The 26,818-nt window shown below is 38.5% G+C and overlaps 1 protein-coding gene across 3 annotated transcripts in view; it reads left to right on the top strand.

Moving 5' to 3' along the window:
- The window catches only part of phkb (phosphorylase kinase, beta), a 102,335-nt gene that overhangs the window by 24,449 nt on the left and 51,068 nt on the right, over positions 1 to 26,818 (top strand). For all 3 annotated transcript variants that reach the window (XM_005913092.2, XM_005913090.2, XM_005913091.2), the window contains 9 exons: positions 1,091 to 1,229; positions 4,088 to 4,187; positions 8,027 to 8,134; positions 8,998 to 9,078; positions 11,755 to 11,870; positions 15,008 to 15,071; positions 17,978 to 18,073; positions 20,709 to 20,906; positions 26,170 to 26,227. In XM_005913092.2, the coding sequence (XP_005913154.1) occupies positions 1,091 to 1,229; positions 4,088 to 4,187; positions 8,027 to 8,134; positions 8,998 to 9,078; positions 11,755 to 11,870; positions 15,008 to 15,071; positions 17,978 to 18,073; positions 20,709 to 20,906; positions 26,170 to 26,227 (960 nt within the window). The remainder of the gene's footprint in view (positions 1 to 1,090; positions 1,230 to 4,087; positions 4,188 to 8,026; positions 8,135 to 8,997; positions 9,079 to 11,754; positions 11,871 to 15,007; positions 15,072 to 17,977; positions 18,074 to 20,708; positions 20,907 to 26,169; positions 26,228 to 26,818) is intronic.

The following is a 26,818-nucleotide window of genomic DNA, read 5'->3' as shown; positions in this document are numbered from 1 at the left end:
ATATCACCCCGTTGTTAAAGAGTCTGCGCCAGCTTCCATTTAGTTCCAGATCTCAATTTAAAATCTTGACTCTTACTTTCATGGCCTGATGTGGAGAGGCCCCCACTTACATCATCTTCTACATCATGCTTCTTCCTTCGATCTGCTGATAGTGGTCTTATGGTGATTCCACGTACCGATCTAAAAAATAAAGGGGATTTTGCCTTTCAAATTTTTGTGCCAAAACTATGGAGCAGTTTACCTCTCTCTCTTTGCACCCTTGACTCTGTGGCTTCTTTTTTTAAAAAACAGCTGAAAATGCATCTATCCAGATCTATCAGGCATTTGAATAATATTTTTGTGTATTATGGGTTTTTTTTTTATTCAATTGTATTTTAATATTGTAAGAATCTATTGAAGTGCATTACAATCTTAAAAAGTTATATATAAATAAAATAAAATAATTTATTAACATTAAAACATATGAAAAGCGTCACAGTCATTGGTAACGTGGTGATTCTCTGCAACAATTGCTCACAAGTGCAGAATTTCTTTAAGTTGTAAAACTCTGGTTGCCCACTCTCCTTAGATTGCTGCAGCTATTTTTGATTTTTTTTTTTTATATTTATATTTATAGCCTTTTTTTAAGGCTTGCTGCTGGGTTTGCTCTGGGCTCCTCTATATGACGCTGAAGCTGGGAGGTCCACTATTCCTCTGCCCCTGACATTGAAGCTGTGAGGCACATGGTGCTCTCTCTCTCATCTTATACTTATTTATTACATTTATCTGATTTGTTTATTGCACTTTAAACAGAATCTTATTGGGGAGGGGGTTTGTTTTTGTTGTTTTTTTTTTTATTTCATTTTTGTAGTTTCCAACTGGTGATTTTAATCTGTTGATTCTTGATTTACCACCTAATTCATCAGTTAGAACGAGATGCTTTTGATATTCGTAACAAAGAGCTGCAGGAGAATACTTTACAGCCTAGAAAACAGGCGCTTTCTTCACTGGCCTTTCAACTACTTAGCTGTGAGCAGATGACATTTCCAGTTTTGCAACTATTAACCCACCACTTCTTCTGTCTGTCTCTATCTTTTTTGTGTCTTTTTAGTCAAGACAACTATTTTGAACTACCAGAGTCCCACCACTGGTCTGTTCCCAGTAAAAACATGCTCTACCTGCAAAGAGGCAAAGGTCCGGGACTCTCTGTACTGTGCTGCCAGTGCCTGGGCCTTGGCAATGGCGTATCGGTTAGTATGCAAAATGCACACGCATGCAAAATAAACTGTGTAATATATGTTTGTTTATAAGTATGCAATATGTCTTTTCCCAAAATTTGTGTGGACTTAGGAAGCTGGCACCTTAGCTGTGTGCTAAAGATAGTGCTTTTTACCTAAAATTGAGTTACAAAACTCATAGAAAGCTCAACTTGACCAAAGCTGTTAGGCAGATTACCAACATGTACGTGTTTGTGGGTGAGTGTGGCTCCAAGATAAGCCCAGTTGTACTAACAAGTGCACACAATCCTTGAAATTATTTGAAAATATGTCTTTTCACACACCCAACCCAACAGGCTAGAGGTTGCAGGGTCTGTAATTGGTGCAATCATAGAATATGGGTAAACAGCTAGTGATCTGTACAAGTTAAAAACTTAGAACTCATGTTTATGTTCAGTTAGACTTTTTAAAGAACTCTTCGATTACTGTTGTGAGAGTATCTCAGACTGAAATCTAAATTCATGGTGAGTAGTGGAGGCGGAGGTCATAAACACAGATGGTTATTGCAGTGAGTCCAGTTTCTTGTGGGCAGAGGTCCTTCTTGCTGTTATATAGTGATAGATGGTTGCAGCATGTTGTGCTTCTGAATATGCCACTGACCCATAAACTCAGGAGTAGCTGAAAAACCAGTCCTATGTATTGCCTTTTTTCAGCATCACAGCAACGCTGGTGTAAAAGAAATACTAAAATAGATGGACAGCTCAGTTTGTTGGGCATTATATGAAAGCTGACCAAAAAGCCTCAGTTAGTTTCACAGGTTTTTCCCTGCTCTCTTCGTTTTCATGCTTACTGATCCTCATCTTTAATCTGCCTCTGTCATTTGGAGGCTTTGCTTTTTAACCACATAGGGGTTATTACTTCTAGAAGAACATTTCAAAATTTCACTGGGGCCACCAAACCCCTTTATCAATGTTCCCCTGTGTTGATGCCCAAATTCCTCTTAAGGAAAGAGCACTTCCACAAAATGAGCTTGTAACAGGGCACAGAAGAAGGGTGGGGAGCAAAAAGATAAAGAGGAAGGAGGCAGAATTGGAAAGGGGAGGTATACGAGAAGAAAGAGTGAAAGTGGAGATGCGGGAGTGGTAGAGGGGAGATTTAAGCTGGTCAGGGTTCGCAATAGAGAAGAAGAAGTGGAAGATGGCGAGAGAGGCAGAGAGGAAACTAGATGGAGGGGGAAGACGGAGGGAAAGAGCAGGGTAAAAATAGAGTGTACTGCAGTGATGTGACCAGAGGCAGATCCCAGTCATCAGTCATGGCTGCCTCCTATTAGAATTGTCACTGGGATTTAATTAAGATGATTTTCATCTGACAGGCTTGGATAGTGCCATTACTTACTTCACACCCAGATGCTGTGTGTGTTTGAGTATGTGTGTGTGTGAGATTCAATGACAAGACTGGCAGTTGGAGTTACCACAAACTTCTATTTTAAGGAAACATGATAGCTTTTATCTGCAGCTTTGCCTACTCACTTTTCTATTTGTTATATACATTTTCTTGTTAATGACACTGGGTAGCTCTAGTGAAAATTTCCTCTCACTAACAAGTCCATGCAGTCAGTTTTGATGCACGGGGTCATGTCTTGAAGGCAGTCATTAATGCATTGTGTACCTCGGAAATTTTAAACAAGTATAACATCAGTGGCTTAGCTTTCCTTTGTTGTTAGCCAGAGTCATTACTAGCTTGACCTTTGTCAAACACATCTGACATCTGCCAGCCTCAGAAAGAATGAGCTGATTCGCACTGTGGTCGCTGCAACCGAGGAACAAAGTAGCATTTTACTACCAGTATTCATTTCAGGACTTTCAAAACTTTTCTTTTCTATACCTAACAGATTTAATTTAAAGCTGAATTGTTTCCCCACAATTTGAATGCATTTTTCTATAGTGCATTCATTCATTTTTTTGTTAATTTGCATTCACTATTAAATGTAAATTGTGTAAATTGTTAAGAGCTTCTGTTGGTTTATCAGCACTGATGACTAATATACTTCAAAGTCAGTACTACGTGTGGGAAAGTCTAAAGAGCAAAAAAAAATCACAGTATGATCATTATTTCATAGCTATAGGTAACTGAAACAGCCAGAGAACCATTGTATTTAGTCTTGGGTTAAGCAGTTTGATCTTCACAGCAGTCCTGGCCAACTGACAGCTTTAACGGAACAAAATGATTGACCATTACTACTCTTCCAGTCCTCATCAGATCAGGATTTGTGTTGTCCATGTCAAAATCACATGGTAGTTCTCTGTATCACAATAATATTTAGGATGGATCCACAATCCTATTGATGAAATATGGGCTAGGCAAACATTTCTAGCTTTATGAATGCAAAAGTTTGGCTTGATCTGGGTTATATCAACCTAAATCTGATTCATTTTTTAAATTTTTTTTATCTTTCTTACCCCAAAAAGGGTTCAGCAGGTTATTTATTATTTGTTATTTGCTTAAACCTGGGAACAAAATGGCTTGACCAAAAGGTAGTAAGGAATTAAAGACTTAATATTTAGCATTATTTATTTATTATTTATTAAGCTGGTTCTGATGTTCTGCTTCTCTTTCACTCATATTTTATTTGAATAAAATAACAGTTTAGACAGTTCTACAATGTGTCTGATCTTCTGACTACTTGGACTTTTTTTTGCCTCGGAAAACTTGTCCTTCATATTAAGTTGTGAGATCTCTGCTGTTACTTTCGGACATTTAAGGAGTAAGAATACTGACCAAAAGACCAACTGTGACTCCAGTTAGTAATATTTGCCATTTTTAAAACAAAAGGAGTTGCTGTAGGTGACAGTTTGTCTTCATGTGTTCGGCCTTTGTTCCCTGCCCTTCAGACGCATTGATGATGACATGGGACGAACGCACGAGTTGGAGCATTCTGCCATCAAGTGCATGAGAGGAATTCTCTACTGTTACATGAGACAGGCCGATAAGGTGAGTGTTTCATCCTGGCTCAGTACAGCTTCTGCATGTTTGCATAAAAACACCCCCGAAATTACACACTGCGTTGCAGATCAAAGGTATATTCCTGCTCATCAAAGCCTCTTAGTGCTACAGCCTTGGACACATCTGGTTCCTCTTTCATATCACAACAAATAACAAAAGGAGCCAGTTGATATGGTCCTGAGGGCTTAATAACCAGCAGTCTCCTAATTTCCAATGACTTTTGCTCCGAAGGAGGAAAATTTCACGCCACCTCTACTGAAAACTGATGAATGTGTAGAGTAGGCTGTGAATGAGGAAAAAAATGGCAAACCATGTTATGTATTCAAAGAAAAGCCAGATATGTCTCCTGAATATTTTTTTTTTCCTCGTTGAGCATATTTTTTTAATAGAGCAGTCTGCTGCGTCCCTGTGTATCTGCACGTATATGGTGTGCACCGTTGAAAGGCATCCTCTTTCATCTTGCCTCGACCTTGACGATCCAATTTAGGGGAGAGAGTTTCTCTGTCTTAATTACAAAGCTGCGTTTACACAGTTAATTACACAGAACAGCTTTCGTTATGGCCCCGTCACCAACGCTTACGAAGTACATGGCATTTTTTATGGAAACTGTGACATGGGGGCACTGCAGGGCAAATATCACAGAGCAAATACAGCAGCTGTGCCCCACTGATTAGATAAGATAGTGTATGAGGAAGAAAGGATATCTTTTATTTAACAATTACAGTTTTCTTAAAGGAAAATATTCTACCTTTGCCATTGATAAACAAATGAGGTGGCTGTTTATGTTTATTTAAAGCAGCTCTGTTCGTACTGAATACAAAGGTATACCGAAACATTTAGAGATTACTGATGATAACAATGATAATAAAAATATTAATGCTTAAAATACATTGTTTAAAATGTCACCAGATCTTTTCTCTTCCTTCAAATAATCAATTCCTGTATCTTTAAACAATGTCCTGAGGTGCTTTAACTTAATTATAACAAATAAATAAATATAATACTTGTGTGTTTTCCTCAAGGAATTGGACAATACTGCAGGAGAAACTCATGAAACAGAGCTAGTGAACAACAGATACAACATGCTATATAGATGCTCTGCTTTTATGCCGATTTGCATTGAAATTCAGGCAGCGTTATCATCCAGAACAATATTTGTTAATACAAATTTTTATATATGCAACAGAGGAACTCACTGTCCGGGCTTATTAAGGCTGCAAACAACACTCTTTTCCATTTCTATATTTAACTAACACCGGCCTTCTTGTGTTACTGTGACATCCCTATCCTTAATACATACATACAGTGGTGTAAATGAAGTTCTTTATGATTAAGAAATAAAAAAACTCTAGATGGCCCTGTGTGGAAAAAGTGATTGCCCCCTAAACCTGATGATTGGTTGGGCCACCCTTAGCAGCAGCAACAACACCTATTCAAGGATTTGCAATAACTGTCAATGCTGTGGAGGAATTTTGGCCCACTTACCATTATTGCTAATCCAACATCTATTTCTTTAGCATATTTTAAGTCATTTTTTTGTCAGTTCAGGACTCTGCAACTTTACTTTTGTTTTTTGTAATTTTTTTTACTGTGCTCCGAATGCTAATTATGTGCCAGTGGCTGCTGGAACACTAAATAGGCCAATAAGTCAGTGTTTTTGTATACGGCTTGTTACACTGCCTGAAGAGACCAAAACATTGATCAATTCAGGGATATGGTCACAGATCTAAGCGTAAAAACGTGAGCTGATCATTTAGTCGTGATGATCTAAACAGTTATTGAGCTCACTGTATCCCTTTAACATAACTTGGTTTTGAAAATGAAAGTCATTTCCTTTTCAGTGAGAAATGATAAGGAATTGCAGTTAATTGACTTGATGAGATGCAAGAGTTTTGTGCGTAGCTAAAGATGGAAAATAAGTGCATGAAAGTGGACTGTTAAAACAGCAGGCGTTGAAGTAGTTTGCTAAATTGAAGCCCATATTGGCGCATTGCAGCACTTGAAACAATAAGCAAGATCAGGGGCCTCTTCAAATATCCCAAGAGTGGAGCCACTTGACACTGTGGCTCTGCAGGGGCAAGAATCAGGGAGACCACTACACAAAAGCAAGTTTTATAGAAACATAAACAACAGAGTTAGCTGCTGACAGAGGTACCCCTCTTATTCTGTACACATACGCACATAAGCATTACTCACTATGGGATGGCAAGAAATGGAGCAGTTTCAGTGAAAGTGGGACAGCGGGTCTCCACTATGACCTGACTATATAGCAAAATAGGTGTGTGGGGGGACGATGACAAAAGAACACAAATAAAAGAGCTCATAGCGTAAAGTACAGGAGATGGAGAGCTAGAAGTAAGAAAGAAGGTAGGAAGTAGGAAAAAAAATGGAGACAACAACGAGGGATTTAATGATAGAGAGAGCAGTGAGAGAAGTAGAGAAAAGAAACGAAGGAGGTGAAAATGGGACAAAGGGCCAATTATTTATAACTGTGCGACAGGACAGGCGGCCCATCTGTGATTTGGTGTGTAGTGTAGTCGATGAAGCAAACACATGCGAAGCCATCAACAAACCACCGAGGACAAAGCACTACTAAAATGTTGTACATGTCTTGTTTTAAACAGTGTTATCATTTTGGTTGCCATAATCTGGCCCTTATGTGGTCCCGAGCAGAGATGTTTGTACTGTAACGTGTAGCGTGTGGTGTTGTTCCCTGATTAAACTCTTCACTCTTTATCAGGTTATTTTATTAAAAACCAAAACAAAAGAACAGATTATGTGCAGCATGTATGATTGTAGTGGGGATGAACTCTTGCAGCCAGGATTGTAAACATTAAATTTTTTTGAAACGGCTTAAAAATGTTAAAGAAATGTTAGTTCCTTTAAACCTTTTGAATCATATTTGTATGGGTATAGTAGATTGAAAAAACAGTGCAGGCAGATGGTGGTTAAGATTTAAGTAGCTGATTAAATTTAAGCAGCAAGACTAACTGAAGTGAAAAAGCTGCAAAGAAAGCTAGAATAAGCTGAAGTGGCAATTGAAATGGAGGAGCCAAAAAGGCAAACAAACAAAGACAAACATTTAAATGGCCTAAGACAAAGGAGCCAGATGTGGAAATCCACTGACTTCTGTTAAGTAAGACTCAAGTTTTTGCCTTAACTATATGCAGACCAATTATGCTTACATTCTGATCACCCTTCACCCCAGCCTTTGGAGCCAGGAAAAAACTCTGGACGTTGATGGGTCAGCAAAAGTGAATGCAGTAAAAGAAGTTCAGTTTGACAGTTTAAATATAAAAAACAAACAGCTTTAGCTCAAGAGAACATGCTGAAAGGAAGTGAAGTGTAATTTAATTTTTTTTCCATTCACAGCAGTTATCTCAAGATGCCTGAGAAAATTATAGAAAAGAAATCCCAGGGATGTGGGAATCTGTCGTGACAAGTTGACATGGGGGAAAGAGAAGAATGGACAGAAGAGGATAGAGAAACAAGAAGCGGCATTGAATTTGATTCGTTAGAATTGACATATATAGAATTAGAGCAGAGGTGCCATCTCTGCCTTAAGCAGTGCAACCATAAGAGACATGACAGACATTAAAGTGTGTAAAGAAAGTTCATCACCATGTTTGACTCAATACAAAAGGTTTCGGTTGATATGTTTTTGAATTTGTTGAAGGCTACTCTAGTATAGCTAGTTTCTTCTAGTAACCTCTGTGGGGCCATGGATGTCTCTCCCTTTGATTTTCTCTCTCCCTCCCTTTACCCTGGACCTTTTTTTTCCTCCTTTCATCTCTCTCTCTTTCTCTCTCTCTGTGCATCTCTGTTAGGTGGAGGAGTTTAAACAGGATCCTAGCCCCTCAAAGTGTCTGCACTCTGTATTCCATGTGGACACCGGAGATGAGGTTTACTTGCACGGCGACTACCACCACCTGCAGGTCAGCCAGCAAGCAGACAAGTGAAAAAATGGGGCAACTACCAAATGAAAAAAGAGCGTTTAAATTGAATTCTTGGTGCATACACCTGTGTGTTTGATGTGTGTGCGTTACCTAGGGGTTTTACTGTATATTGTAAAAAAATGTAGAGTAAAATTTGCCACCCTGGTATTTTATTTTGTGTCACATATTTAATATAACTTTAGGAAAAAATGAGGTCAGAGAAGAAGGTCCGTAGTAAGTGAACCTTGCTAAAGATGAATGAACAACAGGATGAATAAAATAGACAATCAATCTCTTTGTGACAGGTTTTGTTTCAAGTGTTTTGAGTGGGGGGGGGGATTCCATTAAAATGTCTCATTTCCTCAGCCCCTCTGCCTGGCATGCATAGACGCTCAGAAAAATGACTTTCTCCGAGAAGTGCTTGTGCACTAAATTGGCACTAAAACGGCTTGTTCCTCTGTCAGTGGTATTAACGGAGGTCAGTTTGGTGTGTAGCATTTGAATGGAGAATGCATTTCTAGTGAAGGGTGGCCAATACATCAAGAGAGCTAGAGAGAGAGAGAGAGAAATCGAAATAAAGCTGCAAGGTTAGTTGCCTGTGAGGGGAGAAAAAGACATTCAAAAATGTAAAAGAGGTAACTTATTTATTGATTATTCTATTTTTTCCAGCAACTTCACCATTGTTGATGATTTCCAATGTCAAAAGTTTAATAGCTACTGTAAAGTCTGTCTCATTCTCTGCACTGTGCGAGAAATTGAAGACTAATTTATAAGTATGAAGTTATTATACGGTGTATGTGCAAATGATAGTAATTGCTTTGATGGCATCTTATCCACCCTACTTCCCTCTGTCACCTCTACAGATCGATGCCGTTTCTTTATTCCTGCTGTACTTGGTGGAGATGATCTGCTCTGGTCTGCAGATCATTTTCAACACCGACGAGGTAAACAAGGCGTTAAAATGACTGCGGTTTTCAATATTAGGATGTAAATGTTGGCCTGTTTATCGCTACATTTTCTAAACTGTGAAGCAGAGGAAAATAGTGTCAATCTCTGGTCTCACTTACTGTCAAGGTTAAATGTACTGATATGATTATAAACTGCATGAAAAATAACTACAGAGTTGTTACATTTTATCACTTTGTGGATTTTCCATGGTGCTGTGCATTTATGGCAATGTTGTATTTTAAAACATCTCACAGCTTCTCTAATCTTTGGAATTTTTTTTTGTGAAATTCTGTATTTATTCTAAAATACACCACGATATAGTTTAAATGATCTAAGTAATCTGATGCTACCTTCTGAAGGTTGAGCTAGCTGCTGTAAAGTAAGACCAAAGGGTCTCTAAAGCCAGTTAGATATATCCTAAATCCCCTACAGATATCCTAGAGCTGACACAAATGCAGGATCAGGGGACAGTATCTCACTTTTATAGCTTGGCTCACATTTATGCTCTTGCTGAGCCGCTCAGTTGACTTTCAGCAGAGAAACGTTTAGATGATTTCATTGTGGAAGCTTAAATAGCCTCCTGAGAATCGAACCGGTAACGTTGTGTTTGGCAACACACCAGCCCTCTATTACTGTAAAGTTGAACGGTCTCTTGTAGTTTGATTTATCTGTTGGTGTCATTTTTTTTTGCCTTTTTTATGTTTGGCTCTAAATAAAACAAGAAGGCAACTTGGCTGTTAAGTTTACACACTGTGCTGTTTATTATGTGGCCCGCAGGAGTATTTGGAACGTCATTAATTCTGTTAGTTTTTACAGCCTGCTCAGCTTTACTTACCGCCACAGAGCAGTGAAATTTGTGCCCCTGGTAAAGGAATCCATTTGTTTACTAAATTGAGCTTATCTTAAGAAAGTAAGGACATGGTGAAACATTATACCACTAACCAATTAGTGAGCGTACACACACCTCCCAACCCAGTCATCTCTCATTTTTCTCCATTTCTTACTCTGAACAAAGCAAATTGACAATGTAACTTTTTTATGAGGGCAGTCCTGTTTGTGCAGCAACCTTAATTTGCATGGTTAAACAGTGCTTATTAGGTTGTGTAATACAAACCGAAGCACGCCTCCCCCAATCTCACATTAACAAACATCAGATGCACTGAGCATAAGGGTTTGAGATTAGCTTTCTCACTGAACACTGTTTGAAATGTGTTTCATTTGGACTAATCACATTATTAGAGTGTTTATTAGTTTGTTGTTGGCTGTCACTACTTGTGAAGTCCATCGGTGTCCACTTGACTGAGCTGGAAGCTGCATTGCAGTATATTTTTTTTTCTTAGAGTGGCATAGAAAGGCTGATGCATGTCCTCTGAGAAGATACACTATCGACCTCCTCCCAGATGCCATTTTCAGTTTCATGCAGCATGAAATGGAGCGACTCATTAGCCAGTTTGTATGTCTGGGGTGCTTTTTTTTTTCCACACAGGAGTATACGTGAGAGCTGCTGGCACATGGTAAAAGCAGAAGCACATGTAGTGTGCTTTTGCCAATGTGCCCACGTTCCCAAATAGTCAGCCCCCCGCCCCCCACAAAAAAAGGGAAAAAAAAAGCAGAACTGGCCAGGATGGTTTTCTAGCAGCAGGGAGGGGAGACAGAGGGACTCATTTGGCCGACGGGCAGTAACATTCATTAAGATACCATTAAGATACTAAAAAGTTCCCCTCGTTAATCACTCTGCTCATAAAACCCCCCAATAAGAGACCCGGCAAACACCTTTCCCTCTTTCCCAGCCTCATCTGCTTTGCCCCCTCTTTCTCTGCCCATCCTCACTGCCTGGCCTATTTAAGACCTGCACAGGTTCTGTCTTTCTCTTTCAGCTGTTTTACTCTCATCTCTCAATTCCCCTCCACCACTTTGTCATTTTAGATTAAATCTACCATCACTCAAGCACATACACCAGTGTGCTGGCACATTATATGTTTCACTTTTTAGTTAATTTTTTCCTATATGTATACTGTATAATTTTCCAGGAATCTGCGTGGGCCAGATGCTAGTTATAAGAAACATCTGAAATCGGCTAACTGCAATTTTAAACATTTCGATGCCGCTGTAATGTTTGGTGGAATCAACAACACTACTGATGAGTTTTTAGAGCCTGTATCTAAAGGGTGGCATTTGTTTTAAGTTGAATTTGTAAAGTGTGTTGATTTAGTGTCTTTATAGTTATGGGTAGCTGACAAGGCAATGAAGCTCTAGCTTCGCATACTGGTGCTCTATCCTGTTTAATTACAGTCTAGCCATCGGGTCAGTTTCACCTTGAGCATGGATTAGAAATCAGCTTTCTTTTTCACCGTAGTAACCTTTGTAATGAGAGAGTTATACTCATCACCCCAGATCAGTATCAAGGGTCATCTATCAATGGATCCAGACTTTCATTTATATATTTATATATATATATATATATATATATACACGTGTGCGTGCGTGCACAGCTGCATTTTACGTTATGTACTGCGATTCCACTTTCTTTTTGGACACATCTTCTGTCTCTAGCCCCGTTTATGAATGCATGGGCGTGTGTGTGTCAGTATACTCTGTGTATGCAGATTGCATAAACACAGTATGTTGCATTTTTTCCGAGTGTCCCATGTATGTTTGTTTTCTACATGCAGGTTTCCTTCATCCAGAACCTGGTTTTCTGTGTGGAAAGAGCATATAGGGTACCTGACTTTGGCATGTGGGAGAGAGGCAGCAAGTACAATAATGGCAGCACTGAACTGCATTCCAGGTCAGTAAAAAGAAAACACAGAAAAACATTCTCTCCACACTCTCGTTTTTTTGTTTTGTTTTGTTTTTATAAACCTTACTTTTGCTTTTCTCTATACTTTTACCACTTTTGTAGTACTGGCCAGAATATGTCCTGTATGCAGGGTGCTGCAAAAGTCCTAAAACTCTTAAGTTACATACCTGAAATAAGGTCTGTGGGAAAGTTGTAACACCAGAAAAAAGAAGTGAGAATGTGTCAAATATTCAAAATAAATGTTTTTAGAGCAAACCCATATTTCATGGTTAGCACGGTTGTCTCACAGCAAGAAGGTCCCGAGTTCACTTCCACCATCAGGCCGGGGTCTTTCTGAGTGGAGTTTGCATGTTCTCCCTGTGTTGCGTGGGTTCTCTCCGGGTACTTCACCTTCCTCCAACAGTCCGAAGACATGCAGTTTGTGGGGTTAGGTTAACTGGTGATTCTAAATTGCCCTTCGGTGTGAATTGTTGTCTGTCTCTGTGTGTTAGCCCTGCGACAGTCTGGCAGCTTGTCCAGGTTCTACCCTGGATCTCACTTTAAGACAGCTGGGATAGGCTCCAACGCCACCCACAGCCCTGAAATGGACAAAGGGAAGAGAATGGATGGATATATTTGACATATATTTAATATGCTAAATGTGTCACTTAAGAGTTGCCATTTTACACATCCACTCGTCTAATGCATTAGGATGCATTTGGAGTCATTTTTTGTATGTATCTGATGAGTGGACCAATATCGAGTCACCTTCCACCACCTTGTCCACCCACACCTGAGGGAAATGCGTCACTCTTTAGCTGGTAAATTCTTCACTGTGCTCACCTTAGCTGCTCATGTTTTTTTTTCTTTTCCCCTTTTTTAAAAATCTTAGCAGCTGTTGCTTTAAATTGGGGATTGAGCAGTGGGTTTAGCAGTAAACTGAGGTGCCTACTGATGAGTCACAAGAGAGAAACAATCGTTTTTTAAAAATGCAACAGTGCTTAAATGCTCCATGGGCCAAGAGAAACTATACCTTGATACTCTTCTAGTTTTATAAATACACCCGTTAAAACAGATCTTTTAGTTTTACTAAAGTATTACTTTGGTTTTCTTACGCAACTGCAAATCATATTTGCCTGGGCCCTCTGTTTCTGTCTCACTGTCGGTGAGTGCAGCACTTGGAAAAACAACAATGATGTAGAGTGTTCCATCTTCTTGAAATTAACTACAAGACCCCTAATTATTTCAGATTTTTAGTAATAGGGCTCTGAGTTAAGTTTATTTGTAATATCTATGTATTTTAATTCACTAGATTGTGAAATTCTAATGGTTTTTGCCAATGACTGTAGAAAACAGTCATTGGTTTTTGCTTATAGAGAAAACAACATTAACTATAGCAAGAAGGACTCTTATCTATTCAATCTTCTTTTTCTTTCCTGTCCATATAAATAGATCAGCGCCAAACAATAAATGTAAAAACACTGTATTTCCTGCAGGAAGCAGCAGAAATGTGGGAACATGTAATGCTTTTCTTTATAATCAAGTCTATTTGATCTAGTGAGGTGTTTGTCGGGTCAGTGTGTACTGATGGAAATGTCAAATCAGCACAAGTTGGTAGCTAAAAAAAATGTCAGTCAGCAAGTAAATAACCTATATTAAAAGAAAATGTAATGGACCAGCCATCTGAATGGTTAACCACCATGCAGATAAGGATTTGGAACAACCTGTTCAAACACCAGCACTGTTCTTAGCCCGTGTTGACTTTTTGTTACGTTTTCCCTAACTGATTTATCATCCAAGGTCAAACCGGCCTTCCTCTCCTCGCTCGGTTTCTTGATAAAGATCCTCAATTTCTGCTATTGCTTATCTCTGAAAAGCATGTCTTTTTTTCTTTCTCCAACAATCCAGAGCTATTGGCACCAGCCTGTCAAGATGTCCTCAAGAAAAGATAACAAATTCAGTGTATTGAGGAGTGCTGTGTCTTTTCGTGTTTCTATCTCTCCACGCCATGCTTTTGGATTCCCCCAGTTAATGAGTTGGCTTATATATGTACTTTTGTATTAATTACCATGGCGTATCCAAAAACGAAACAATTCAGAATGGCTCCATGGAAACACGATCTGTATAATAATCAAACTCCATATTAGAACCATTCCTCATCTGTCACGTCCGGCTTCGAAACACGAATATGGCTCTAAGCTCACAGGATTCACAATGGATCATTCCTGAGCAGTTGGTGGTTCTGTCAACTGCAGAATCACAATCACAATGAGTTTGTCCATTTTTAATCAAGTAAAGAAAAGTTGGTGTGTGTGGATCAATACTGAACCACTGTATGTAAACACACCTACTCTCAGAGTAGCAGAACACTGTTGTACAGTCTGCAGCAATATTTTCATCATGCGAATCCTTATCTCCACCTGTCAACCGACATGGTTGCATCATCATTTTACTCTGGTCCTGATTCCAAGCGTTACTTTTTTTAACACCCTGGGTTTCCACAAAGCTTTAAAGCATTCTATGTACATGTGAGGTACTGTCAGGATTTCTGACCACTGCTGTCAGTTTGCGCGTGTTTGTGTATCTCTGTGTGTTACACAAAACTACTTTCAGCAGAACTCTTTTAGAGGCTAAATTAGCCTCCCATCATCTGTACTAATGCTTTTTAATATGTCAGCACATCTACCACCAGTCAGTGGCAAGTTTCCTGCATTTTTTCCCTTTCTCCTCTCTGTTCTTTTCTAGGGAAATCTTGGTAGGGTAGAAAGGGAAACAAAATGACAGTAAAATTGATTCACGTTTAGGCTGCATTGCAATCACAGTAGCCAGCCACTGTGAAATGCACTATGTTTTTTTTTCTCTCCTCTCCATCATCCATTATCGAAAGTAGACCACAATCTCAGGAGCCTTCAGCTTTATTGAATCCTAACAGATAGCCATTTAAGATTCAAATGTGATTCAGAAGGCTTTCTGGTGAACCTTGGGGACTTTTGACATTTTCAAAACACATTTGATTCATGTTGCATCATTTTTTCTGCTTTCTTAAGAATGAAAAATAATATATTCTTAAACTGATCAATGTTAGATTGAATTATACTTGCTTATTGTATGTTTTGGTGAAAGTTTGCAGTTTATTTTCTTTTCAGCTCTGTGGGCCTTGCTAAAGCTGCGCTGGAGGCCATCAATGGATTCAACCTGTTTGGAAACCAGGTATTTGATTCCCTGACTTCTTATACTTTGCCACCTCTTCCGAACTCACATTGATTTGTCTCCTGTCTAACTGTGCCACCTGGTAGTAGACTGCATTATAGCCCATTCAAATCTCCTCTGTACATCAAGAAGTTATCCTAGCTGGGTGCAATGTCACCCCGATGACCAGCCTGAATAGTAGAAAACTGCAGTTTATTTACAGGTAGACAGCATCAGTGTAATTAGTGCCGCTGTCACTGTAGCAAGATTGCTTCTCTGAGTGGACGATTGATCAGGAAAGTATGTTTGTGCATGTTTGTGTTTGTCTCAGCAAATTGTTTGTGCTTCTACAGACTGTGATCGATGGCCACAGTTGAATCAGGTTTCCCTCCAAATTTCAGAGGCTGTTTTTCTGTGTGCAAAGTCCATTAGTGGATATGTTTCTTATTTATTTATTTAATTTTTTAGGAGAAGAAAACAGAGACATTCATTATACCTGCTAATGGATTGGAAAATGAAGCCTTCCACTTAGCAAGCTTCCTCTCTTATTATCTTTTCTTCTTATTTTCTTCACTCGGGTATTTGCCCAGAATGGTTTGTGTGGCAGTTCTCTCCATTTAAGCTTAGACTCTTTATCTTCTCATCGTATGTGGCTGTCGGGTATGACCGTAAAGTTGCTGTTTGTGTTTCTCTTCTGAACATCTGCAAAATAAAGGATTTAACTGTGCCTGAAAATGGATTTTGTCATTGAGCTCAAGCTTGTTGAAAGAATCAATTTATAGAGGTGGCTGCTTTATGGTCCATGCTGTATGGGGCTTCTGTACATGTGAGAGAATGAGTGTGCCTGTCTCTGCCGGTCTCGTGCCCCTTTGTGGGAATGCTACAAGCTTTCCAGTTGCTTATTAATGATCTCTATCAATCTTGATGTCCCAGCTGACGCTCAAGCACCAAATGTAGCTCCTTCCCCTCGACGCCCTAAACCGGAACATTCAGTACACTCTTAACTCTTCTATCATACTTTTGCACACTCTTGTGGCTGTATATCACAGTTAGCCTTTGTATTACATGGACAGACACGCATCCTTCAGTTTTGAAAAAGTCACACCCGACCCCTCACCACAGCCCCCTCAAAGTCACACTGAACGCATGATAGAAGCCTCTCGGTGTGACAAATTGAACTGGGCGGATAAAATTGATCTCACATGAGGAGGATCCTTCAACTTTAAAGCCGGTCTTTAAATTCACAGTGCTGTTTACACACGGCTCTACAGTCAAATCCCAACACATTCTAGTTTCTCTCAAGGGACTGTCACCTAATTCACACCGTGTCAAGAGCAGGGATAAAGCAGAGCCAAGCACATGCCTAACAAAGTCCAGTTTAATATATTTCTGTAAATTAAATGTATTTCATACATATATCAGTGCATAGAAAGTGGTGTCAAGTTAAAGTTCAAAGTAAATCATTATAGTGTCTTTAAAAAATGGGCTTTAAATAATTGACATTCAATCAATGTTCATAGCAGACCATAAAAAAACCCAATGACATCAGTGGTTTTTTGAGAGGCGTGAGCCAAATCCTCACAGTAGGTGGAAGGATGGTTGTATTGAGAAAAACCTGAAAATAATTTATATTGACAGATATTTGCCTTCAAAGACTCCAGGTTATAGTCAACTTTTTTTTTTTTTTTTACTTCAGATCACTCATGAGGATGCATAGTGATAGATGCACAAGGAACAAGCAGTGCTTAGTTTTCTAAAATCAAAGATTGTTTGAAGAAAACCTTAAAACAGCATCCACTGCTCAAAAAGGGTTGAGCTGTTGCACTGAAAGTATTCTACAGATTATGTCTTATCTTAACTCATTGCCTAGTGTTTTTTTTTTTTTTTTTTATTGCTTAGTTCTGTTGGAAGAGATGTTATGCTACAAATATACAGTGCATATTCAAACTTATTTTTTATTTTTTGTAAAAGAAGTAAATAGAAAAATGTAGTAGTTAAATCATGATAAGCTGGTTGGACTGTCTGCTTCTGCTTAAAAAATGTGACTAAATAAAAGAAGACAAAATGGCTCAAATCTAAAAGGCAAAAACACTCATTTTACATGCTTGCTTTGTGGGTTAGTGTTTTTATACGTTGCTTTTCTAACACTCTGTTTTCTTATGTGGGTTTTTTCACTAACTTGTCACACAGCTGTCTACACTGGTGGCTAGCAATTCACTATGTATGCACTATGTAAATTTCTAGAGGAAAGCTTGCTGATTTGACTAAAAGCCTTGGCCAGATGTGTTTTTTTTTCTTTCTTTTTTTTTTTATAGAAATAAAAAACACGACATTGGCAATATTCATACATAATGCATCTGACTTGCATTAGAAACTGCTTAGCAGTTTGGGGGAATTGCCCACTTGGTTTCATATAAGCACTGCTGATGGATGGATGGATGAAGTGCAGTGGACTGTTTTTTTTTTTTTTTTTTTTTAGAACCTGAAAAATGGTTTGATTGCTTCCCTTACTGAGTAAAAAGCACAAAATGTTCACCCCCTTCCTCTCGTGGAAGTGTTTAAGTGCTCTGGATGGACAAACTGCATCGTGGTAGTAGTGCTTCATTTTTGTACAGGGAGACTTTTAAAGTGATCGGATGACTAGCTGCTGTTTAAGCACTCCCACACTGCACTTCAATAACATGAGCAATCCAAATATATCTGCCTGGTTTTACAGCAAAACAGTGTTTTGATGTGTGGAGGTGTAATACCGGAGGCTTTGAAGCCAAATAATTTTAAGCATTTCCATATTTATTTATTTATTTTTATTTCTTTGGACAAATGGAGGACTTTGTGTATGTTTGTCGTTTTGCACGTATAGAGCTATATGTTACTGTGAAGCACAAATTGTTTAGCTGTAAATTGAATGTTTTTCTTTTATGCTGCAGGGCTGCTCATGGTCTGTGATATTTGTGGATCTGGATGCTCACAACAGGAACAGGCAAACCCTTTGCTCTCTACTACCCAGAGAGTCTCGCTCCCATGTGAGTACATCAATCAATTTATTGACTGTGTACATCTTCTAAATAATTTTAATAAAACAAAGAAAAGCATACAGATTTTACAAGTAACAAAAGGCAGAAACGACACAAAGCAATATGTGCAATAGAGCTCTTTTCTTCTAAAATTTGCAAAATATTATCAGCTTCATATCTTAAACATCTTGTGGAGCCATTCACTCTCAGAGTGCAGGCTTTTCCGTGGTTCCTAGAGTTTCCAAACGTAGAATGAACTTAAGTCAGTGCTTTCAACTATCAATCCCCGCTTCTGTGGAACCAGCTCACAGTTTGGAGTTGAGATACTGGCACCCTCATACTTCTACAGTTAGGCTTAAAACATTTCTGTTTGATAAAGCTTGGGGTTGTAGGACTCTCTCCGGTAACCATTTCTCCTTCATTATGCATTTTATTCTTGTTTCTCTTTTCTCTCCTTTTTTCTCTTCTCTTTTACCTCACCCCTAAACCCTTACACTGGTTCTGCTGGAAGTCTCTTCCAGAGAAAGAGGGGGGTTCTTTCTTCCCACCATTGCTTGCTTCATAGGGGATCGTCTGATTGTTGTAGTTCTCACTCTAATTAGTTTTTACCTTACAATATGAAGTGCTCTGAGGTGTCTGTTCTTGCAAATTGAATCAAACTCAGTAAACTGAATTTCACTGAAGGCTTATGACAAATTGGTACATGGTCTTGGGATGACAATGTCAGTCCAGCACAGTGAGCACTTTGCATTTGCTCAATTTTTAAAATATTTAAACTATTAACTATTGTAGAGAAATGTTGAACCAGCATACAGGAATGTGCAGTCAGAGCAAAAAAACTCCCACAGTATTTTTATGATATCCGCCTTGCAGTGATCGTTAAAACAGTGATCAAGTAACCTTTCGTTTTGCTCTAAAATGCAACAATCTTTTAAAATAGTTTATTCAAAAATCAAGAATCTTATTTTTATTTCCTTTTTGTTATTTTGTCTAAATTGATCATATTAGAACTAGAATAAATATTAAAATATCGTTTAAATGTTGCATTTTGTCTGTGAGCTGATCTCTTTGTTCTTAGAAAAATATCCACAGTTTCACAGCTTGACGCAAACGTTTCCCCCAACGCTCTTTTACGGTGTAGAGAAGCAGCTTGTATGCATAGGCTCTACAAAATAGTAGCCTGTCACGCATATGTCAGATAAGGTTAATTACACACATCAAACAGACCACGCACTCATGTCAATGTGTCAGTAGATATCAATTCAACAATGTATGTTCCTCACGGTGCAGTCATTACACTGCCCGTACCTGAGCTCTTGATCGTACACCACTGACAAGAAATGGCAAAAGTAAGAGCTGGATATAGAGATGCAGGGAGATAAAGCTCAAAGAAGAAAGCGTGAGGAAAATCTTTCCTACTCGCCAACACTCGCAGGCACTTAAATCATTACAGCTGTGTGTCTGTGTGTGCGTGTGTGTGTGTGTCGAACTTGTAAGCCAGAATTGTCTAGTCACCAACGGCCTGGGAGGAAATTAGTGTAATTAGACGATCAGCAATGGCATTATAGACATAGGAGACTGACATTAAGAAGTCTGAAGGAGTGCAGGAGACACCAACAATTGTCAGGATTGTGTCAAGATATGCAAAACATCAATATATTATCACTATGTCATGTAATATGTCAAAAGATTGAAATCCAGTATTCAATTCTAGACACATTCAATACCTGCACAGAGTGTGTTGCAAGCTGATATGATTTCTCAGCTGTAGCTGCTGAGGATGTTACCATGTAGATTAGGGTTGTAACAAGAAGTTGAAGAATATAAATGAATAGGACTAGACAGAGCTACACCTGGCTCCTCTGTGAGCTGCAGAGATATGTGCAAAGTATAAAAAAGAAACGCGCTACAAAGGAGAGCAGCAGAAATCAAAACAGAACAGAAATCTGGTCCTTAAGCGTTCATAGCCACGTCCATGTCAGAGCGCTTGTCCCTGCAGTTATTTTATAGATTCCAGTGCTCAGACAGGATATGGAAAGGCTTTGATTTTTGGAATCTGCCGTCTATTAATAAACTTTAAATATTCATAGCTGTTTGCAGTGAAGCTATGCCCTGATAGATTTCATTTCCCTTGCTTAATAGAGTAAACCAAACAATAAAATGGGACTATTAGATGCTCAGTCACAGTGGTTTGTCAAGCCTGATAACAAGATTCGTTCCTAACCATAGCCTGTATGTAAATGTAGTCAGTGCTGTAGTGTTTTATTTATAAACCGACACTTTCACTCCTAAACATACTATGGGCATTCACGCATGTTTAATAAATCTTTCTGTAGAATATATAAATGTACAATAAATTATCTTATTGGCTTCCCTCATTTTATACTCAGAAGTTATGCAAAGTGACTGTGAGATGCAGTCATTGGGAAAAGTTTTGGTCCTTGTGGAATTTTCAAAATATTTCTCTGACCTAAAATGCCAGTGGATTTTTACACAAACACTAAATGTAGCTAAAAATATATATATATTTAAAAAAATGAAGTAAAAATATCAGCCTGGAAATATATATTATATATAGCAAATGTGGCAAAAACATTTCACGTAGTTCATAATTGTTGTAAATCTTTTTGTTTGTCTCCGGCAGAACACAGATGCAGCTTTACTTCCAACCATCAGCTATCCTGCGTTTGCTGTTGATGATGATGCTCTTTACACTCAGACACTTGACAAGATTGTCCGCAAGCTCCGTGGCAAATATGGCTTCAAACGTTTCCTCCGTGACGGCTACCGCACCGCAAACGAAGACAAGAATCGCCGCTACTACAAACCTGCTGAAATGAAGGTTTGTACTCGTGTTTTTTCTCTATATTCTGTTCTTCTTTGGATTAAAGCCACAGTTTTTGTTTCATTTTAAATAGCTCATTTGTATTTTGCCAATGCAAAGAAGAAACTATGGGCTATATTCCTAAAGAAGATAATGTGATCCAAAATGTTTCTTGTTGTTCCAGGTTTTAATAAGATGGTCATTAGCGTAGCAGTTGAAATAAAAATTATATCTGTGAATAATATGCTTCAAATCTAGTAAATGGATTTTAAAAAAATTAACCCGACTTTCCATTAAAGAAAATGATCAGTTAGAGATTTACGAGCAGTGACATTTTAGAATTTTTAGACATCGAATAAATATATTGTGGTTCAGTGTGCTGACAGCTACACTTCTAGTCCTTTTGTCATGGTTTGTGATTTTTGTTGAGTATTTTCTTTAGTAATTTTCTCTTTTGTTATTCCTAATCTGTTTTTGCTTTTTTCGTTTTACCTCCTTTCTATTATTTTTAACTCTTTTAAAATTGTCTGCGCTGTTCTTATCACCTCTGTTTAATCTGCCTCACATGTTCCATAGCAGCTAATTATTCACAGAATTAAAGGATGATACTTTATTCGGTACACTTTGCTGCTTCAGAACTATCTTACCTCTTTGTTGGTAAAGTGCTGGAAACATCTTGGTGAGCCAGTCCAGTTTGAATTGAACCTTAAGGTGCATACCTTGACTATAACAAGCAATTGAGTTACTGTTGTCTTATTGTTAGCTCTAATTAGTTTGGTCATTCACCTCAGACTTCTGGCATCAGCAAGGCATTTTTCCCCCCAGAGAACTGATGTATATGCAATATTTCTTCTCTTTTTGGAACACTCTTTGTAAGTCATGGAGATGTAGATCAGCAATTTCTGAAAGTCTTAGGCAGGCCCATCTGGCACCAAAAACCATGCCATGTTCAGAATCACTTAAATCACCATTCTTCCCCATACAGATGCTCAGTTTGAGCTGCAGGATGCCTAAGTGTGTTGCATTACTGCCATGTGATTGGCTGATTAGCTATTTTCATTAGTGAGCAATTTAGCAGCTGAACAAAATGACGTGTGTGTGTGTGTGTGTGTGTGTGTGTGTGTGTGTGTGTGTGTGTGTGTGTGTGTGTAAAATATAGGTTTTATATAACTGAGTTGAACTCAATTGCCAGTAACCACAAGCACAGCTAGCAATGCATAACATGTGGAAAAGTTCAGCTTGAAAGTGCTTGACATTTCAAAAGTTTTTGAAATTCATAATCCTCCAAAGGTTTCATCCTTTTATGATAATGCTAAGAGATCTGCCTGCGACTTAGCCTCTCCCATTCCACGCATCCTAATCCCCCAGGTATTTCACCCTAAATCTTAGCGTGCATGTGTGTGGGTGCGCTGGGTATGCAGCTGAGTTGTTCCTTATCAGTGTGTATGCTCATGCATATACACCTATGTGAATGACCGGGCATTCATTGTCCTTTAGTGAATCGCCTGTGATCCTGGCCAAATGACAGTGCAGTCACTTTAGAAGCATACCATAAGTGAATCGCAGGCTGGACTCTTAATACTAAACAAATCATTACTTTACCTGGAGAGCTAGCCTGCTAGAATTAATGAGCTCAGAGAGGCGTTAGGTAAGAAAGCAGAGATCTGTGAGTTTAGACAGATGCTGGAGTTTCTGTTTGGCAGTGAAACACTAACCGACTGTTTCAAAAGGCCTAATCAGTTGTACCTAGTAGGGATGTATGTAATCAAAGAGTCACCTGACAGTAATATGATTCCTTAATTACATTCATGATTCATTAAAAAGGATAGTCATCACTTTGTAGTGACAAAAGGTGACTTTTCTGTCTGAAAGGTGAGGCTGAGGAAAAAAGATTTAAAAAGGCACTGATGATGGAAGTGCTTGCTTGATATGTCAGAGTGGGCACTCATGGGGCTCCAACTCTGAACCACTTTGAAATGAGCTTTGTTTAATCCTGCGGCTAATAGGATACAAAGACTCTAAAGACTCTAAGAATTATCAAACAATGTTTAATGCCTCAGTTCATTCAGGCTCCGTCCTGCCCTTAGTTCGACCAGCAGTCAGTCAGATTTGTTGTGGAAGACACTCTGGCCAGTTAACGTTTCATAATGTAAAAACCCAATTAATTTTTTAATTCATTAATTTTTTTTGTTAATGAATTAAAAAAAGTGATTTGCCAGTTTCAGAATCCTCGCTGATTAATAGTGTTACAAATATAGTCGAAAAGCAATACCGTGAGTAAAATGTTACCTCTTTTGAGTCATAAGCCACCTCACAACAAAATGAAATGCTTTGAGTGTGTCTGACACAGTTTGCGTTTTATCTGGAGGAAAGAAATCACAGGTAGGCCGGGTTCCCCTGCAGAAGACATTGACTAAAGTTATTGTTGGTGTTTAAGAGAGAATTCACAGCAGGGCAGGCGTCTGTGCTCCCTGTCTGTTTACCATTGACAGAGAGCAGCGGCAGCAGCCTGTGTGATAGACAGTTTTACCAATCAGTCGAGCTGCTCAAGCACAAAACACCAGGGATCCCTGTCTGTTTACAGCCTCAACGGGCCAAAAGGCACAGGCCTCACTGGGTGACTGCCTCAGCTCTCCTGTTCTCTCGTACTCTCTCCCCCCCGCCACCAAATACACCCCTCCCCTGCTTCTCTATCTCTTTATGCACTTGCCTTTCTTTTTTCCTTCCTCTCTATAACCCACCTGATAGCTGCTATTGCTTCCCATCTTTGGTGAAATATACACCTCGAGACCTGCAGATCTACATAATCACAGAGTGCCGACATTTAAAGAAGCACATTCATACAGACATGAGTATCCGCTCAGTGAAAAGCACCTTCTAAGTGTGTTTGTACGAGCATGTGTGCCAGCTCAGCCAGGCATTTGTTATTGCATTAGGATGTCTCTGTTATCTTCCATCAGCGCAGAGATTATTGAAAAAGATAAGGTACAAAGATAGTCAGAACTAATTACTTTTATAGATAGAGGGACTAAAATGCAGACACACACGGACATATGCACACAAGCATTTTGTATCGATGGATTTTTTTTAAGAGGCTAATAAAATTCTGCAGACTATTTGATCTTTTTACAAACTGACCTTTATTATTTTTAGTGTTTTTCCAAATTCGGTGACTAAAGGTGGGTTATTGTGTAGGGACAGTGTTTTGAGTTGATCCTCTTTAATTAAGCACTGGAGTACTAAAGTGAATAATTGTCTGCTTAGCTTTATTGTCTATTGTAAATGTGACTTGTAATTGAATGGCTTAAGATTTTTGTTCGTTTGTTTGTGCATGGGTGCTTGTGTAAGATACAGTGCAAATACAGTAGATGAAGTGTGCAAGATTCAGAGAAAAATCCAGGAAGTGATGGTGTGAATTCAAGTGTTTATTTGGGGAACTTTTGTCTAGCTGCTGCCACTTGGTGCTTTTGATTTATTCACATTCATTTGACAGCAATGTGTTTATGAGCTGACAGGTTTAATTAAATAAAAAAAAAACCTGAATAAATTGGCCAAATAAGAGGAAGCAAGGAGGGAAAAACACTGAATGGTTTGATAAGTATAAAAAATGATAGAAATCATATGCCATGGCCTACAAAGTCACTAGTTCTTACTTGTGGGAAGAGGCATGGGTTACATTTTGCAGTGGATTTGTCAAAACAGCAACTGAGTTAATCTTTTAGAAAAAATTATGTTCATCTTAAATTAGACAAATGTGTGCCGAGGGTTTTGAAGTTGTTTTGGAGGCTAAAGGAAGCCGAACATCTTACTGAAATGACTTGGGTTGGTCTGTTCCAGGCAACATGAGAGCTGTCAATCAAACTTTGTTGCACACTAAACAGCTGGACCCCAACCAAGCAATCTGCTGCATGTCTGGCGTGAGAAAGTGAATCAGTCAAAGGATTCTGATTTGTGATTTAGTATGAATACACAAGCAGAACTATCTACTATAAAATGCATGTAATTAATATGAGCCAAAGCTCCCATATTTATAAATAGTTTGAATTAAAAGAAATTATAGGATTAGAGGCAAAACCCTTAACACTTGGTCAACTATTGTGGTGGGATCAGGTGGCTCAGTTATGCTGTGGTGACATTGTGCTGATGCATTTTGGCTTCATTTGACCTTTTAGAGGGAAGGGTCACTGCAAAATCACCTTTCTTCTGTGATGGAGCGGTTCTGTCATGATGGGAGTGGTCATTGAACTACAATTTGAGTATCACGCGTTATGGCCTTCACAGTCACCAGATCAGTCTCCACCACCATCATTAAAACATCCAAAAACAAAAATGTTTTGGAAGAACATGCCTCTAACAAGCTTTCAGAAACTTGAATAAAAACCTTAAAGGGTATATTGAAGCTTATTTGTGGCCTGACTAAATATGTATGATAGCTTGCAGTCCCATTTGTAACACATGGTATAGTTTATTGATTGGATTTTTGTTTGGACTTTATACTTTCAACTTTAGGTTATATAAAACTACTGTGAACCTCACATTCTAAAATGTCAAGAAGAACTCGACCAGAACTAAAAGGCAACATCCATCCATCCTCATCCGCTTTATCCGAGGCCGGGTCGCGGGGGCAGCAGCCTAAGCAAACAATGTCTTTCTTTTTTTTTAACTTAAGCACACAGCGAGTAGGTATTTATATTGTTAAACATACATTGTAATTCTCTTGTCTTTGTTATACTGAGTGAAATCTGACAAATCTTTGATATTGAAGGTCTGAGTTCACAGGCAACATGGCAGTGTTTTTTGCCACAGTGTCATTTTCTGAGCGCTGCTCTTAAGTGTTTGTTGTTGCTAGGTTACAAATAATACCTTATTTCATGTTAGGTTGTAAAAGACTGAAAGCCAAGATTTTGATTATTCAGTGATAGAGAAGTGACACTGAGTCCTCAGTAAAACTAAACTCCGACTTTCTCTGTGTTTTTCCATCTATGTGTCTGTCTATTGTAAACATACTAAACTTTCACACCTCTAGATGTCCTCCTCAAAACAAACAGCCAAGTTTTTGAATTAGAAAAAAAATGACCTTGTAAAGGATCAGTAATATTTCTCTCTATACTGACAGGTTTCATTCAGAATGTCACATCCTTTATATTTTTTCTCTGTGCCATACTGTTCCATATTCAGTGCTGCTCAAATTCAGCTTTAAAGCTCCTGCGCCTCTCTTCTCTTTGTGAAACGAAAAAAGCAATAATTCCTCCCCTCTCCTCCTCTCTCTGTCTTTCTCCAGCTTTTTGATGGGATCGAGTGCGAGTTTCCCATATTTTTCATCTACATGATGATTGACGGTAAGCCTTGTTCTATCCATTGCTGCTGTTATGGTGCCTCAAGTGGGTCATTGCCATGGTATAAGACAGACTTATAGCGTTTTACAGGAAATTACGTTTTTCTCTGGTTTTAGAGGACATGGATACACACTTTTAAAAGGTGTGACCTTTTTTTTATTTTTAATTTGTTAGTGACCCAAAGTAAATGGTCAGAAATAAATGAAAGACTGTAGTTTTTCCTAAGCATTTCTTTCTTCCTTTTTAAAAAACAAAAAAAAATCTAATAGCCCCTTTGCCTCTTTATATGCCACAGATTTTTCTTAAGACTAACAGACAACCTGCAGGGCCTGTTGCTCTATATGAAGCTATTCATCTTTATTGGCTCTGCTCAAAAGAAAAAAGGCAGTTAAACTGATCCAGACAGATACATCAATAACCAACAAGCCTCTACAATGAAATGCTCTTAAAAAAATCTTGTATACCTAGGAAGATTTTTATTGACAGTGCCTCACCATTTTTCAGTATTGTAAAACTATTTTATTAGGGTAACTTTGCCTGACTGATGCAGTTAACAGTTAGATGTGAAAAAGCATTTTCAATGTTTTATAATCT

The sequence above is a fragment of the Haplochromis burtoni genome, unplaced genomic scaffold, assembly GCF_018398535.1.
Source record: "Haplochromis burtoni strain Fernald_Lab_line unplaced genomic scaffold, NCSU_Asbu1 Contig_2, whole genome shotgun sequence".
Taxonomy (NCBI): domain Eukaryota; kingdom Metazoa; phylum Chordata; class Actinopteri; order Cichliformes; family Cichlidae; genus Haplochromis; species Haplochromis burtoni.
Note: the sequence above shows the minus strand (reverse complement) of the source record. Positions and strands in the feature narration are given on the sequence as shown.